The 17636-nt window shown below is 33.1% G+C and overlaps 1 protein-coding gene across 1 annotated transcript; it reads right to left on the reverse strand.

The window, feature by feature from the left end:
- Positions 1 to 15716: 15716 nt before the first annotated feature.
- Positions 15717 to 16851, reverse strand: LOC119188349. The gene is made up of 2 exons (XM_037438582.1): positions 16565 to 16851; positions 15717 to 16169 (listed from the first exon to the last, which is right to left on the reverse strand). Exons 1-2 carry the CDS (start codon positions 16846 to 16848, stop codon positions 16151 to 16153), a joined length of 303 nt encoding a protein of 100 aa, XP_037294479.1. The 5' UTR covers positions 16849 to 16851; the 3' UTR covers positions 15717 to 16150.
- Positions 16852 to 17636: the final 785 nt, after the last annotated feature.

Genomic DNA, 17636 nt, shown 5'->3' on the forward strand with positions numbered 1-17636 from the left:
AAATGATTAAATAATAAAATCAATAAACTGCGACTTAAGTATAATCTGTTCAATAGTAAAAAAATTACATAAAATGAGTTGTTTAATTCTTCCTCGAATCTATTGTTTGTAAACAAAATTAATCTAGTGTGTAGAAGAACTAAACAACTTGATTTGTTTAATTTAGACATTGACAATTCTAATGGTATTCACTTTAATAAACTCTATAATTGTAATTATTTAACCTTATAATTACTTTACCATATAGTTTCTAGTGTGGCAAAACTAAATAACTATACGAGTTAATTAGTTTACTTCAGCAAACTTACAAAACATTGTTGTGGCAGAATTAAATAAGAAGTTTTTATTTTTTTATATTTTTATTCTTCAGGCCAGAGCTTTTTTGTTAATGCATAATATAATATAATAGATAATAAGACCCAAGATATATAAAAATACCGACGTTAAAATTATTTATAGTTTTTTAGTAATGCTTAAAAATAACGAAAAAAAAAACAGTTAATAGCGTTTATCTCGAAACTAGAAATTTTGAGTTATTTAGTTCTCCACCTACAGCGATGATATTTTCATAGCGTTTGGCCAACTACAGTGTAGGGGCTAAACGGAATTAGAAAGTTGATAATGGACGCGTCACAGCCACAACGCTACGCCTACGCATGACGATGACGTGTAACATGACTCTGATGTAGATAATATGTAACATCAGTAATCGTCGTAAAATAAATACAATGCATCTCATTTGTATTCGTTCAGGTTTCAAATGTGAGATCACTCGTTCACGTTTTTTATCAGTTAACTCTATAGTCTACCACTACTTTGTAAGGTTCTTTTTAACACGCATTGCCCATATCGAGATTCTTCAGACAAGATTTGTGTCGGACAACCGGGCGATTGTAAAAAAAAAAATCAAAATTCTTTTGCAACATGCTTTAAAATGGAATAAAAAATCTAAATCGATTTAATAATTCCTGAAATTCGCGCGTTTAAACAAATTTTCAACTTTATATATATTATAGATTTAATGCCAAATATAAAAATACGAATAGGCACCTAAAGAGGTATTTAATGAATTATTGTTACGAGTTGACTCCAGGTTTAAACAAACGAACATATGTAGTTTTTACAAGCAGGTAAATCACATTTTTCTGCAGAAATGTATTTTTAACTTTAGGTATATTTATTTTTATACCTGAATGATTCACACTCCATCTCTGCCTATCGTCATCTTTTTTTTGTAATTAAATTATGCTTTTAATGCATTTATAGGTTATTTAAGCACTGGAATCATAAAATGGTTGTATATGAATTGTATTCGTTCTAGAAGTGGGTCGCAATGTGTTTTTTTTTGGATTGACTATACGTTTGTTAGCCTGGCAGGGCCGGCTTTTACAAACACATCGGACTTTCTGATGAATGCTTTATGTACTCGAACCCTTAAATAATTAAGTGACCATGCTGAGGGTCACCCTCTAAAGGGTCACGACCTCGGCTCCTCGGCGGCGAGGACGGAACCATGTGATATGATAACGTAAAGCTTTATTGATAAAATTATCAATTCATATTCGGAACTTAGCTATTTTTGAATTTACATAATATGTAGCTACATTTTGCTGGTATTGGTGTTCATTAGAACTATAAATATACACATTTAATAAATTGTTTTTCATGGATAATTATTAGTTTTAACTGATTGGATACTAGTATTTATATTTTTACACTAGAGGACGTTCCTTCCTACTTATTTCCAAAACAATAGTTGTATCTCTGACGTCAATCGATGACTAATCACAAAGAAGAAGTGAGAAGGAGAGATACTTTTGCTTTTGTGATTGGTACACGTACGTCAGACAACCATAGAAGTTTTGAACTGCGTATAACTGACAGAAAGAGACAGGTAAGGTGCGTTGGGGTTAAATCGGACGCTTTTTCAACGTGTTAAACAGTGTTTTCGAATTATTTATTTACAAGAATTCTATAGAACGACACCAACAATTTACACTACGCTAACTCGAAGTTTAGGTAAAATCGTTTTTTTTATGCCAAGTTGCTTAAAATATGTTCTTTTATATGTAATAAAAAAATCGTGAAGAAATATATAAAAATAACGAAGTTACAAATTTTATACAACGCTAAGTAAAGGTCCTTTTTGAAATCAGTCGATTTTAATTACGCTAACTATTGTTAGCGGAGTTTACGCGGGAAGGGGACGCACCGCTTGTTCGTTTATATTAATCTAACGACACTTGTCGCTGTGTTAGATGTGATCGCGAGATTTTAAAAACCTTGTCAGTAAATCATGATTGATAGTCTCATTGTTACAAGTTATTTAAATTATTGTTAGTGTTACTTAATTATTACAAAAATGTCACGAAAATGAGCTAAATATTTAGTGGATTTAACCAAAAAGGAGAAATATTCTTTGAGCAGTGTTGATAAAAATGGGGAGATACTGCTTCCTACTGTTGAGAAAAGTAAGTTTAATGTGTTATTAAAAATTATAATGTATGTCAAAGTAGATAAATATGTTTTATAGTAAAACAGTACGTTTTTTTGAAAATTTGAGCCGCTCAACTCAATCTTCGTGTAACACTACGCTAACACTTAGTTAGCGTACTTTAATACGTTCGTTTATATTTGTATGTTTGTAAAATGGATGACTTAGCGACTTTTACGTTGAAATACTTATGTGAAAATGTATGTTAATTAGTTTATTGGTGGTATGTTAACTGTTTTTTTACATATATGTGTTTTTTTTATAAAACAATCATATGATTTCAATACATTATGCCTATTATTCTATAATCGTTGCCATATCCTGCCGAGGTTGATAATCCTGAATTTGTGGTTTTGTATAATCACATCATGTTGGATGAGCCTATTCAAGAGCATGCTTATTCTATATCCAGTTCTACAAGCCAAGATATAGTTAATTACGAAAATGATTATAAGATATGAATTTAAACCACGTTCCACATAATAAGTATTTATTCACCAAACGTATTGACTTCTATCCAAAAACCTTCTCTATTGACGTTAATTCCACCAAGTATGGAACCTGCATACATAATACCCGCGTACCTTCACCCTATTGTGATTTTTCGGAATCTTCACAATGTTTAAACAATACTTTAGTACCGACTTGCGAAGATACCGAAGATAGAACACTCACACCTGAAATCAGTAGGTCAGCCCAGGAAAGTCTTCTCGATTCTTATATGGATAACGACCTCAGTGGAAACACAGATTCAGTATCAACAATATCTACTCCCAGTAATTCAATTTCTTCGTCTGTAGCATTTAATGATAGTGACTATTCAGCAGTATCGACCCCAAAAAACAATAAATGTAGATCTAAAAAATAAGTATTGATGTAGGTCTCAAACGTAAACTTGAAAATGAGTGGATACTTAGAAAGAGAAAACTTTTGTGTTATAAAGAATTGGAATATACCACCTGAAAAGGAAAAACTAAAGCACCAAGAAACATTAAAGTCGGTTGCGTCAATTATCGCCTGCAATGTCATAATAATACAAGCGAAGAAGTTCGTATTGACCTACTTGATGAGTTCTGGGGTAATCACGCGAAATAATGGAAAATCATCGCCAAATATGTGACACAAAACAGCTAGAAAACTGCCACTAATGTTGACAGCGAATCTAGTCGACGATCACACACTTTGAATCATATCATCATCTTCCCATAAATTCTGACAATGGTAACACATCACCTAAAGTTTGCAAAACAATGTTCTTGAATATTTTTGATATTAAAAATCCAAGTAAACAATGATTTTATTGGTGTTTCTGATGATAGAGGTTGGGATAAAAACCATATCTATATAATTTTAAGTGAAATGAAACAGAGTGTAATAGATCACATTATTTTTTTTTGCCCCTGTAAAGTCTCACTACGTTAGAAAACGTATAAATAAAAAATACTTAGATCCTACTTTAACTTTTAAAAAAATGTAGTTGTGTTGAGTTGTGTGCCGAAAATAATTATAACATTAGATAATTAGAGATCAGCCAGTATAGAGATATTGTTAACGCTAATTAGAAGATAGTTTTCTATTTACCAAAAACTTTTTACAAAAATTCATACCGCTTTCAAGAACCACTAAAAACCAAAAAAAATATTTAACATTATTTATTTACTTACTGGTTACTAATTTTGGAGTCGGTGCCTAATAAAAAATAAAATATAGCAAAATATAAATACCACCCATGACCACGAATGCTGCAGTCTTCAAAACGTCGGGAGAAATATAAAATATAAAAAACCGCGATAAAATCGGAAAATAGTTTAATTTTAAAATATAAAGATTTAAAATATTAGTATGATAACAACATTACATCCGAAAAATATCATACATTTTATAAAAAAATATTAACAACTGAACACGAGGAGAATGCAAGTGATGATAAGGTTTGAATGTTTAGAAGTACTCAATGATTACAACCTACTGCTTAAATTATGTGATTTATATTTACTAATTAGAAGTTTTGTTTTCTTTTAAAAATAACAATATTAAGTGCAATCTTGAGATAGATATCATAATATACGAAATCGAACTGTGATTGACTTGATCCCTTATCGTAAATTAATAAGAAAGAACTTACCTGTAATTTTAATAAAAAGTTGATTAATAAACTATTTTTGTTTTCATTATACATTTACCTGTATAGGGTAATATTATCTTCATAATTTCATCTATAATTTATACAAATCAACGTGTATTATAGCTCAATAGAATGTTAAATGATACGCTAACTTAGAGCACAGGTCGATGTATATATAGTACGCTATGTATAATTCGTCGGCTTTTAATGCGATATCCGCCAGAAAAGCATTTGCCGATAAAATAAGGCTAAGTTAAATATTTTTTTATTCAGCATAGGAATTTATAATATGTATCTTGTGAACATATATAGGAACCTAATTTTATATTTAATGCATAATATTCTCCAATTTTCTGACTGCAACGCAATCAAAATAATACTTCTTTAGGACTGTGGTCTCCCGTAACACACTACGCTAACATTAGTTAGACGTGTGTAGTATGTATAATCTTATTGAGGAATTACATGTATACACGGCTAACTTGCGCTAATTTAAAAACTATAAAAACTTGAGGAAAAATAAATATGAGAAATTATAACTAATAAGTTAATCATTAAGGGTGCCAAATTTCAAATAAGTATCTTAACTAATAAAAAAGTTATCACGTTTTTCCCTTTAAACGCCTCTCCTGTAAAGTACGGTTTTTTGAGTTAGCTTAGTATAAATTGTTGGTGTCGAGAAGTTATCATAATGAATCATTAACTTAGCTATATGTTATTAAATATACTAAATGGTATATATTTTTTCAAATTCCTTTATATAACAATTAATATTTTATAAGGCTTTAAAAATGTACCATACTTTTAGAAATGGGTGAGAAAGATAGGACCTTCACAAGTAAAGTTCGGACTACTCTCTAAAACCATTTATGTTAAAGGGATTCTAAAATCCATAAAAAGAGCATATTCTGGTTTAGATAGTCATTTATATACATTCAAAAAAATTAATAAAGTTCGTAAGATATTTTTAGAAGCGAACTTTGTTTTTTTTTAATAGTTCTAGGCATACGATCTAACCCCACATGAGTGACACTGTAGATATTTTTAAAAATATTCGAAGAAATAGTACATAGACGTGTATATAAATAAGAAATAAACAAAATCGACCATTCATCTAAGCTAAAAAAAAAAATACATAATTACTGAGTTCAGACGTTTTGACAAAAACTTGCAACATTTTACAAGTGCTAAATCGAACGATTTTTATCCGTTCTTCAACGACAAATAATCGTATGTGTAAAGATCGGATCTCAGGAAATATACGTGTTTCGACAAATTTGTATAAACAAGTCACAAGATTTTTTTTCCTTTATGATACTATATAGCTACAAAACTAATTCAAAAACAGTAAATACTCAAATAAAATTAGGCAAATTCTTGAATGGGGTTAATCCGGATCTACAAGGGAACGACGAAATACCGATATTCTGTTTGTTAGCACCGTAAACATTATTTACTTGATAGAATCATTCATGGGAACTAGTGGAACGTAGGGAACAAGATGGGGTCGCAGGTAGTGTTGTCTGAAAACAAAAATTATAACACAATTGCGAGTTATTTGATTTATACGATGTTGCACCTCCTACGATCTTACCCCAACGCACCTTATAGGTCATACAGTTGCTCTTTTTCACAGCGGTTAATTTTATGAGAGTTCCATTCCATTTTCAAAGTCATAGTTTGAGCCGCGACAAACTAATAATAATAATTTCGTTTAATCTGTACATACAGATATAATTATAAGGTTACGAAGATGTTTCAATGTTGGATATAAAAAGCTGAATAAGTTTGAATGAAATTTGGCATATATATCATGTAGTAGATAAAAATATAAGGTCATCTTCAACCTGGAAAATTATATTTAGGAAGTATTTTGCTCAGTGACGCGCAAAACTATATAAAACAAATTACAATTAAACGTAATTCATGAGGTGAGTTTTATTTCCTTATATGGAGATGTGTGATACACCAGTGTTAAGATTATTAGAATGGTGAGCAATCGCTTTAATACGGGAATTCAATGTGTGACTTTGTTTTATTGTTTGGTTACTTTTAAGGCAAAATTCCAGTCCATTTCTTAAAGCATTTTATACATGCGTATTTTTTAAATCAACTGCCCTTACTTTTTTCTTTTTCAAAGTTTATGCCATATGTTTGTAATATTGACGTATATTCTATAGACACGAACGTGCATATAAACTATTTGTTCATAATCTGAACTAAAATGGCAACCATAACGTTACTGTTATAACCTATTTATTCACTTGAACAAATAATTTTACTTATTTCTTATATTTTTTATTCACATCCAGGTTTACATTTAGACTCGAGTTATATTATGAGCGCCTCTCCTTACATAACCACACGCTGTAAATGTTAAGATCATAAGGTGTATGGATTGCAGTACAGTTGAATCGACCAAAATGAGTGTACGTAATATATAGATGGTCTGTATGATATTACATCGAGTGATAAGATCGCCAATTGTACTCTATTTACAAGTACATAATCTTTGTCTTTTTCTCCTCATGTACAAGTGTACAAAAAAATTTTTTTTGTCGTCAATAATCCCATTTATAAATAGTGCTGATAGACCTTGCTTATTTACTAATAAATCCGAAATGTTAAGAAGTACCTTAGAAGTAAAAACCGTTAAACAGATAAATCTAATTATAGTTATAGTATAAAAGTGATCCTTCGACTGGGCAGTTACCACTCAGTCGGTAATAATTGTGTAGATTTTCATCAAAATCTTAGCTCACCTTATTTGTTTCCAGAAGTAAAATATCTATACTTACTTTTACATAAAAATATAGAACTGGTAAATATAGATATCCTATAATTTTAGTTATTTACCATAAATTATATAAGTAAAAATATTGAAAAAAAAAACAAGACGTAAAAGCAACTATGATCGCGAATACAGCGTTAGTAATAAAATAAAAAAAATAATCAGGTATTAAAATATATCTTAATTTTAATTGTAACACATAACATATTAACCTAATTTATTAATTTATTTGAATAAGGCAATTATTACGATGAATGATACTAAAACCACTGAATAAAAATACGTCACGGTGCGTGTTCTACCTAATGATGATTGGTGTACAACACGCGATCGGCGCGTGCGCATGACTAGAAGAAAGGGAATTCCGACTGACCTACTCTCCATACTGTACGTCAAAGGTATCCATGAGGTCCCCAGAAGTTTTCAAGGTCGGAAATGTCAGTAAACAAACGTAACCCTTCGACCAATGACAGGTGTTGCGACCTCCGACTTTAACTATGATTCTCTTTCTAAATATCTACCAAGTAGTCTTTTTACCTCGGCTCGAACCAAAAGGTTAATTTTATTTATGCTACACCATTAATTTGGAATACTATGTATTATATTCGTTACTGAGATTTGTCATTTTATGTTAATTTTATACTTGTATCATTGTAGAACTAAAATCTTACCTTAGTATTGAAAGGAAAATGTAAATTGATTTTAAAATATATGACGATTACGATTATTTGGTATTTCCCGTCTTAAAAAATATAAAACCGCAACTTTCTCCATTCCTCAGCATGATTAAAGCGTAGTTCGAGCTATCATTGATATATAAATAATATATCAATGGGGCTATGCTATAGTTTAGTCGAACAGCGTGGAATTTAGTAACATGTAAGCAATCCTCTCTCGAGCAAATGGCCGTATTCATTCCATACCATTGACGTATATTCTATAAATACGAAAGTCAATATAAACGTTTTGTTCAAAATGTGCAGTTTGAACTAAACTACGCTGCAGGGCTAAAACATCAAACGTAGTCTAACCAAACTATTAAAACATGTAGCGCTGAAGCGCTTTAAATAGTTGTCAATTTTGTCACCATACTAGTCAGTTTGAATGCAGTTCAGTTGAACACAGTGAGTGTTCGAAACACCACATCTAGTACATATTACATATATGTCGATGTTCCATCGTTATCGGCGCATGAGTTGCGGCAAGAATATGCAAAGATTTACGAACAAATTACTTATAAAATATGTTTTAGGGCTCATTGAAAATTTTAAACTGCCAAAATATTCCTCATCAATTTGGAATTCTCAAAAACAACAGCTCGTTGCTTTTTGTGTAGTGTGTATATAGGACAGCGAAAAGAGGTACAGCTAATATCTATGGAAAAAACTAATTAAGAAATCCTTTGAAATATTGCGGAAAGATTTAGTTTTCAATTGTTGACACAATAGATACTTATTTTTTATGTTTTATTAATTATCGGGGCACAATGAGATTGATATTAACACAATAGTAGAATTAATAATATGATGAAACAGCGCTGGATTTCTTTACATCGCGTGAGCAAAAAACAGGTCACCAGTTTCAACAAACTCAAAACTAACATGCTTTACTTGGTTAACAGTGGCAACATTAAAAAAGTCATCAGATAATGCATCGCTAACCACAAAATATCCCACATATATTTTGAAAAGTTATCTGTTTTATATGTGCCCTTAAAGTATACTGACGCTAGATCTCTCCTGCCCGTAGACTGCGGTTAGGGCCTATTGACATATCTAGCACTGCAGCATAGCATAATAAATTAAAGGACAATGCCCAAAACCAGGCTATCTTTGCGTCAGTCATGCGTCTTAACCAAATATCCACGAAAAATCATCATTTTAATTATTACTTCATTTGTATTTATTTCAGTGATAAGCGAATGGGGGTTTAAAAGATATGAAAAAAAAAGTTGTTTAATTGTTGCAAATGAAACACTGGATAATTAACTGCCAATATGGCGAAAAGATACCAATTCATAACAAATTCCCTTTTAAATGGAATAAAAAGTAAATATTTTGTACAATAAATGTGCCCATGCTTGAATCTATAATTTATGTATTAAATATATTACTCATCTCAAATATATTGTTATAAAATAATATATTTTTACTAAGAATTATGACCAAACTCCAAATAAGTGGTAAACAAAGAGAAAATATTAATCGTTCCAAAACGAACGAATGGCGACTTGTACTTGCATTGACAGAAATACAAAAGTCAGCTAAAACATGTCTGGATTTTATTTTTAAGTAATGAATATATGGGTACAGATTTTTATTACACTGGCAACTGAAATTCATGACATTTTGACACTTCAGATTTGTTTGAATGTCAAATCATTAAAATATTTTAATATATTTTATCTTACTCAAGATCGGAGTGTTTTTTTTAATGTATTTTAATGTTGAGTCGAAAAATCCTCTGTTAATCCTCAAAAAAAAAACAACGTGTATAGTGTGTGTTTCGAACTTTGAGACGGAAGGCTTTTAGTAAACAACACAATGTCGTCTAGAGCCTAGACCCAGGACAGTTAATCGAGACGGCATATCCCGGCGGTGTATTAACTGAACCATTACGGTGCCACAGCAACGATAAGTATATTTCTTGGACGAGCTGTCCAGTTTGTAAGTTATGTAGATTATTGTAACATACCCACAATGTGGGAAAAATCTTGCCAAAGTTAAAGAAAACAGTTTAACAATAATAATAATCTGAACATGTTTACTCAACTTCTACATTATATTTTAGGTTTCAAGGCTGGAATGAGTTTGTGCTGCCTGCTGGAGATCAGCTAATAGAGGGTCACAGACAACAACATGATATGACCCAACCAGCGCTGCAAGAAGTCATTCACTCACTTCAGGTGTATATGTAAACGTGCTGCAGCTATATCAAATTCTTGCGTTTATTTTGGGATGCCAAGAATATATACCTCTATTAAAAATATGCATCGGATTTCGTATTTCTGGTTTTATTTTTCTTTCCCTATGATAATTAACTATTAGCCTAATCAGGCTGTGAGTTCCTGGGTTCGATTTCCAGGCCAAGCAACATTTTATCTCGGTATTTTTAACATGAGTTGTGTGGAGTCGGAATCCTCCAAAGAGGGTTCGCGTCAGGCATACGGCCGGTCATAAAAACTAAGCTTAATCTATTCTACAATATGTGTTGACCCCATATTGGAGTGAGATAATAGTATGTGAAAATAAAGATTAGGTAATCCATGTAATAGAATAAGTCGTAAGTCAGAAAAACATATACAAAAAAGGTCAGGTAACATATGTATGCTCCGTGAAAAAACTAATATTCCGCCATACTATCTTAGAAGTTTTATTGGAGTTTCGTCTTATCAGATATGTTAGTACCTATCAGTTACTTATGAAGGCAATTAAAGCTAGGTGAAAAGACCGCCCAATAATCGCTTATAGCAATTACAAGTAGGCACTGCAATATTGAACTTAATTAGACACGTAGGTACTTTCTACCTTACATTATTGCAGTCCATACTTAACCTCAAAATAATCGCTCTATAAAAATTCTGATTACTTCGAACTCCCAACGAATATCTAATTGTTTTCAATTTGTATAAAAATTAGAATATATTCCCTATAGTATATTGAAGGTTTTGTACAGACGCAAGCGTAGCCCAACTCTCATACAAAAATGGGCATTCTCCTTTACCAAATTAAAATTTCTCAAATACTTATTTTTGGCGTTATTGAATCATTACCATAACTCGATCACGTCACACATCGTCACTATTAAAGACACTTGACGTGTATATTAAAGAAAGAACTGAGAGAAAGAATTATTCAACTCCAATGTGTTGTAAAGTTTTTTAATTTCTATCATCTTAGTGATTGGCATAGCATCAGAAAAAGGGAAAAAAATAACGCAGTAGTTATTAAAAAATCAACATTTATTATAAATAATTAAATATAAAATCAGTTCATTGATCACAGTTAAAAAAAAGACAATATGAATACGTCGAAAAACAAATAAATAATAAAAAATAAAGCCTAGTTCACAGGTACTTTCAGTAATATAACTTATACATCTGAACAGCTGTCACTGAGATAAGATTTTATTTATATTATAACACAGGTATAAACAGGTATGACAGCTACTCTCAGACAGCTACTTGCCATAATCGGTCCGAAACCTGTCATTAACATCTCTGGCTGTCTTTTCCCACTTCCTTCGCCATAAGCCCACAACGAGCATTTGTGGGCATGCGCTTTGAGCTTGTCTATCCATACAAATAATTCTCCGTGCAATTAGCATAATGAATGGTTGTTTAAGGGACGTAGAATTCTTTATCCACCAGATCCGATTAAATCAGTAGTCGCTGTCTGTTCTGAAACAACAAATATTACTTTTAGAATGACTTAATTATATAAAACCGGTTCAGTTCTGAATTGGGCCTCCTATACTACAAAGAATGACTTTCCTACAACTGTATGTAAAACAGGAGCAACTATTGAAATAAAGTCTAAAAAAATAAGAAATTAGATAACGTTATTAAAATAATCTAAGGAATTCAATCAAAGTGTAAAACAACAATAAAACTATATAATAGTATTTTTAAATTAAAATATATGAATTGCACATTTTTCTTTAGAATTTATTGTATTTTAGCAGCAAGAGTTTGATATTTATGCTAGAGTTTCATTAATTTCAATGTAAATATTCTACTTACTCGGAGCAGATGCCATTAATCTTTTTCTGGCCTTCCGGGCAATAGCCGACTACGGTCAAGGCGCGTTTCACCCTCGCCAAGGGTAATCCAACAGAATCTTCATCACTAATGACCTCCATAGATACATCAGTAAGCGGCTTCGACAGCGCGCTAGTCAGAAACAGGCACACCACATACAACACGAACAGGAACTTGAAATCCATTTTTGTTTAATTAGCAGACGGCGGTGAGTGTATTGCGCGCGCTCTTGTCAACAGTCAAAGGCGGAATGATTACACGTCACTTAAGCAAGGCTTATAAAGTACAGAGCGCGGCCAAAAAGTGACGTGCCGGTCAGGGCGCTCGGTAAGCTTTGCGGGAAATTCTCATGCTGACATCATGTTTGAAACCTAATTTGTCCATTATAACTTACAAGTATGACTTGAAATTATTTTATTGCTATTTATTAATACATGCATTAAATGCATTTAAGTACTTTTGATTGTCTAAAGATGGCCTCGTCTACGTGAAAGTTATTTCTTGGTGTAAAGGCCCACTGTATATTTAAATACATGAAGTTATATGATATTCCAAGGTTTTTTTTATTGCTGGGTAAAAACGTTTTAGCACTAACGCCACTGAAGGTATGAGTGGAGCGGTTACGTAGGCTTTACCGGTCTTACGACCCAATGTCTACACTTGGGCGTACGGCATCTTCAGACCGAAACCCTCGATGACCTTCTTCGGCGCTTGCTAGACGGCCCCGAAATATCCTGTTGCACAAAGATAGCTGTACGAAGCTGGTCCGTCTCATTTAGTAAGGGGCTAAAGGAGCCCCCGAATTCCGAAAGACCTTGACGTCTAGGACAGCGGGCTGCCAACCAACCGTGTTGTCCGTCTAGGGGTCGCCTTATTGGAATAGGGGAGCGAAGAGCTCAACCCCGCGTCTCCGATAAAGTCCCATTAGTCATCTGTTAGGAAATGGATATTGTGGTGAAATTCTCTAGGTGCCCCCAAATCACAAGGTATATATCCTAAGACGTGGTTTATCTTATGCCAAATTTAATCCAAAACCACTAGTTTTAGCTTTTAAGTCTACTAAAATATATAAATATACTACAAACTTAAGTATTAGATACCATATGCGAGGAAGGTGATTAATTCGGAACAAACGGAAAAATAAAACAAAACCCAAGCAAGCCGAGGCTTAACGAGCGCAGGAGTAGGTAACGTCAGCGGTCTCGCTATCTTTTCAAAGGGGCACCGGTATTTGTCAGTTTTTTTATACTTACTCGGTGACGTGATCGCACTGCACCTGATAATACGTGGAGTAACATCCATATAGTTTCGACTGACGAGAGATGATTGCCGCTGCCAGTTGACACATTTATGCCGGCCTGGTTGAAATATATGAAGACTGATCTAAAACGCGATATACCTAGGTCATTATAGCGGGTTTTACACCTTGTGTACGGTGTTCGCTATCAGGTCGGATACAAATATCCCTCCTACAACCAGTATCATCAGGAGTCAAAGGACAGAAGGCATGAGGCAATTAAATTAACTGAGAGGAGGTCAGGGGTGTCACCACTGGTGGACCAACTCTCTTAGCTCCGCCGCTTTGTAAGGCAAATATACCAGATAGAGGCAGCCCTAAACGACGCAAGGCCTTGGGCGAAAGCAAAAAGAACAAATGGCGCCACACGGAAGCAAAAAAACGCTACGTCCGGGTTTTGTCGATAAGATCGTGGATAAGGTCCTCCAAGGCACTACTCAAGACCCTTGTAGGCTCCGGGTGGTTGTCCAGTTCGTTACCCCAACGGCCGACCCTGGAGTCAGATACTGATACTACATACAGATATGACTGGTGGTAGGTCTCTTATATGTGAGAGTCCGCCTGAGTAGGTACCACCGCAATGTCTATTTCTGCCGCTAAGCAACAGTGTGTAGTCCCTGTTGTGTTCCAGTTTGAAGGGCATTGTAGCCAGTATAACTATTGGACATAGTGAGACTTAACATCTCATGTCTCAGGATGGCGAGCACAGTGGAATACCAAGCAATACTTTGCAATTCAAGGTGCTGGATGGTGTTTCTACTGTTTATGGGCGGTCATATCTCTTACGATTAGACTAACGGTGAACTGGCCTCGACATTCAAAGCAATAAAACAAAAAAGATAGCACAGAAGTTTTACTTTGTCTTTATAAGCGCCAAAGTATAATTCTAGATATTTTGCATACTGTTTAACATAACTTAACGTTTATCGCTCTAAAGTATATACTTCTAAAGTGTGTGTGACTTTGCAGCTAGTAGTGGATCGAGCACGCAGGCGAATCAAAAATAATTGCACTTAAAGATACAATCGCCTGAAATAGTGCAATATCTTTTATTCCCTTTAAAATTGTCTTTTTACGGCATAAACGCAGTGAATACTAGTTTATCATAATTTTGCCATATTTAAGGGTAAAGTTATCAACTTCGTCAGCTTATCCAGTTTATTGGGTGTAGCATTGTGGAATGAGTAGAGAAGTGTCAACTTCAGCTTTCAATACTTCGCTTGATCCTTTGATATGTATTTTTTCGGAATTATTAACCGCCGTTTTCAATAAACGACGCCAATCGATTTTTTATCAATATCAAAAATGGACCAATCAGAACAAAGTATTTCTGAGATGTTTACTAATGAGTTATTTTGGTTGGTTCATTTTCGGAATCGGATTAAAGGTTGAGATTGGGATCGATTTTTAAAAACAACTGTAAAAAAAACATAAAATGATTCATGCCTGCTACCTTTTGCTAGAACTTGCAAATTTGTGTTAATTTAACAGATGTGCGTTTGGAAGTCGGCAATCCTTCGTGTGATCTTTTAATATGAATTCTTGGAAATTAAAAAAATTATGATTCATGCCTGTTACCTTTTGCTATAACTTGCAAATGGGTTATAATTTGCGGCACATGCTTGGATATTGCGAATTCTTTCGGATATTACGGGAAATACGCCTCCTAGTAATTTGTATATTGATGCAATATTTTTATTATTAATTAGCTGACCCGACAGACATTGTCCCGTCTTAACTATGAATTTGCAGCACGCATTCTGTCAATCGCTGACAGTTATACCAAACAATTGACAGTTATATAAAATTAATATTTTCGTTAAGTTTTCTTAAATTTTCCAATTTTCTGCGAATTTTTTTGAATTTTTTCTTTCATAAGAACCTTCTCCTGACAATAACAAACACAACAATAAAAAATTGTGAAATCGGTCCAGCCGTTCACGCGTGATGGCGTGACCAAGGAAAATAGGGATTCATCGTTATATATAAGGTAATACTTGGATGAATTGAATGTTTTCATCGTCAATTAACGCCTAATTGTTGACGTTATTAAATCATTACGATAGCACGTGCCTAGACTACTTTTTTATAATTAATGACTTGATATAACATTAAATATAATATTTGTATCCCAAGCTTTAAAGATGTTTAATTTATCAAAGGAAAACACTTTTAACTCCAGTATTTTTAAGTGTTAAAATGTGTACCATTTTGTTTATTGGAATGTTTTATAGCATAAAAGAAAACATATTTAAATTAATATAATTTTTATATTTATAACAACCAGTTTTTGATGGCGAACAATCACAACATACACGTGGAATGCTAATAAATAAACTTAAATAATAAAGCTTAGATCACAGGTACTAACAGCAATATAGCTGTTATAATACATCTAATTCTATGATATTTTATTTACACAATAATACAAATCCGTCAGACTAGATCTTATTTACACTATACTTAAGTATAAAAAAACAAACACGCAGAATGGCAACTACTATAACCATTAATGTGTAATCATTACCATTTCTGTCATTATTTTCATTGTAACAAAGCCCATAGTAGCACTTGTAATGATCCAACACGTTTTCGCCCTTTCTGTACAAATCTGCAATTTCTCATAATTAGCGTAAGTAGTTCTTCAAGGTGCAGAACTCTATCCACTACCATCGCTTAGGAGTTCAGTAGTCGTCACTCTTTCTGGAAACAATAGAAGATAATTTTAGAATGACTTAATAATATAACCATCCTTATAGTATAATGAAGGGTAACTAGTCTTCTACGGAGAGAATGACTTGTTCAAACTATGTAAAGCACGAGTAGGACTCGATTAAAGAATTATAATGTATCAATGTGAATAAGATGTTAAATTTAAAGGAACTTCATCAACATATTAAAGGTAGCAATTATTATAATGTCTTTAAATTCAAAATATTTATATGCATAATGCTATATCGACTTAATTTATATTAAAATAAAACTATTTTGCGGATTTTATCTTTGTTTGAATTTATTGTCTCGTAGCAGTATGAGCTAATATAGAGCTTGACAATTATGCAAAAACTTAATAATTTCAAAATAAATATTTTACTTACTCAGTACAGATGCCATTGATTTTCTCTTGGCCCTTCGGACATTTGGGGTCGCCGGCAATGTGTCGTTTCACCCTCAATAACGGTGACGAAGGTGATGAGGCACTTTCATCACCGATGGCCTCAGCAGATCCATCAGCAATAGGCTTCGACAGCACGCTAGTTAGCAGCAGGCACGCCACACACAACACGAACAGGAACTTGAAATCCATTTTTATAAAGTTCTTGAATGCCGATGAATGTATTGCAACCGCACTTGTCGACGGTCGGCCGTGGAATGAAATCATGCTACGAGCGACTGGCTTATAAAGTGGATTGCGCACGCGCTCAACGGGGAGCGGAGTGTTGGAGACACAGCGTCTACGCTTAGTAAGCTTCGCGGGAAAAACTTATGGCGTTCTGTAGACGTCACGAATTATGACTCAAGTCATAACTTCTCTTAATTTATGGTTTATAGCTTTATAAACGTCCCACAAATAATTATACTATTAAGTGATTAGTAATGACATTAAAACTTTTGCATTATACAGTTCGTTTGTATTTAATCAAAAAAAAAAAAAAATATCATTAGGGATTCATTTATATATATATATATATATATATAAAAAAAATGAATCCCTATTTTTGTTGTGTTTGTTATTGTCAGGAGAAGGTTCTTATGAAAGAAAAAAAATCAAAAAATTGCGCGGAAAATTACAAAATTTAAGAAAACTTAACGAAAATATTAATTTTATACAACTGTCAATTGTTTGCAATAACTGTCAGCGATTGACAGAATGCGCGCTGCGAAATCATAGTTAATACAGAACGTCTTAGTCTTAGTTTAAAGTAAAAATATTAATTAACTTACTTAGTTTGTTATCACTAAACAGGTTTAATTTGTCATTTAAATACAACACACGTTGTGATGGAGTCATTACTTTACGTGAAACCGAAAACTTCCCACGCGCGGTCGGGAAAAACGCTCGGTTTTCGCGTCGATCAATTTACCTTGTTTCGGCGCGTGCTTATGATTAAAGGTTTTTAATGTGTAATTGTACAAGGAATAATTGTGACCAAACGCAGGCGTCACAAG

This window comes from Manduca sexta, chromosome 14 (assembly GCF_014839805.1).
Source record: "Manduca sexta isolate Smith_Timp_Sample1 chromosome 14, JHU_Msex_v1.0, whole genome shotgun sequence".
Classification (NCBI taxonomy): Eukaryota; Metazoa; Arthropoda; class Insecta; order Lepidoptera; family Sphingidae; genus Manduca; species Manduca sexta.

Bases quoted from the DNA above. Each gene is read 5' to 3' on its own strand.
- LOC119188349 (XM_037438582.1), bottom strand. From the start codon at position 16,848: ATGATTTCATTCCACGGCCGACCGTCGACAAGTGCGGTTGCAATACAT.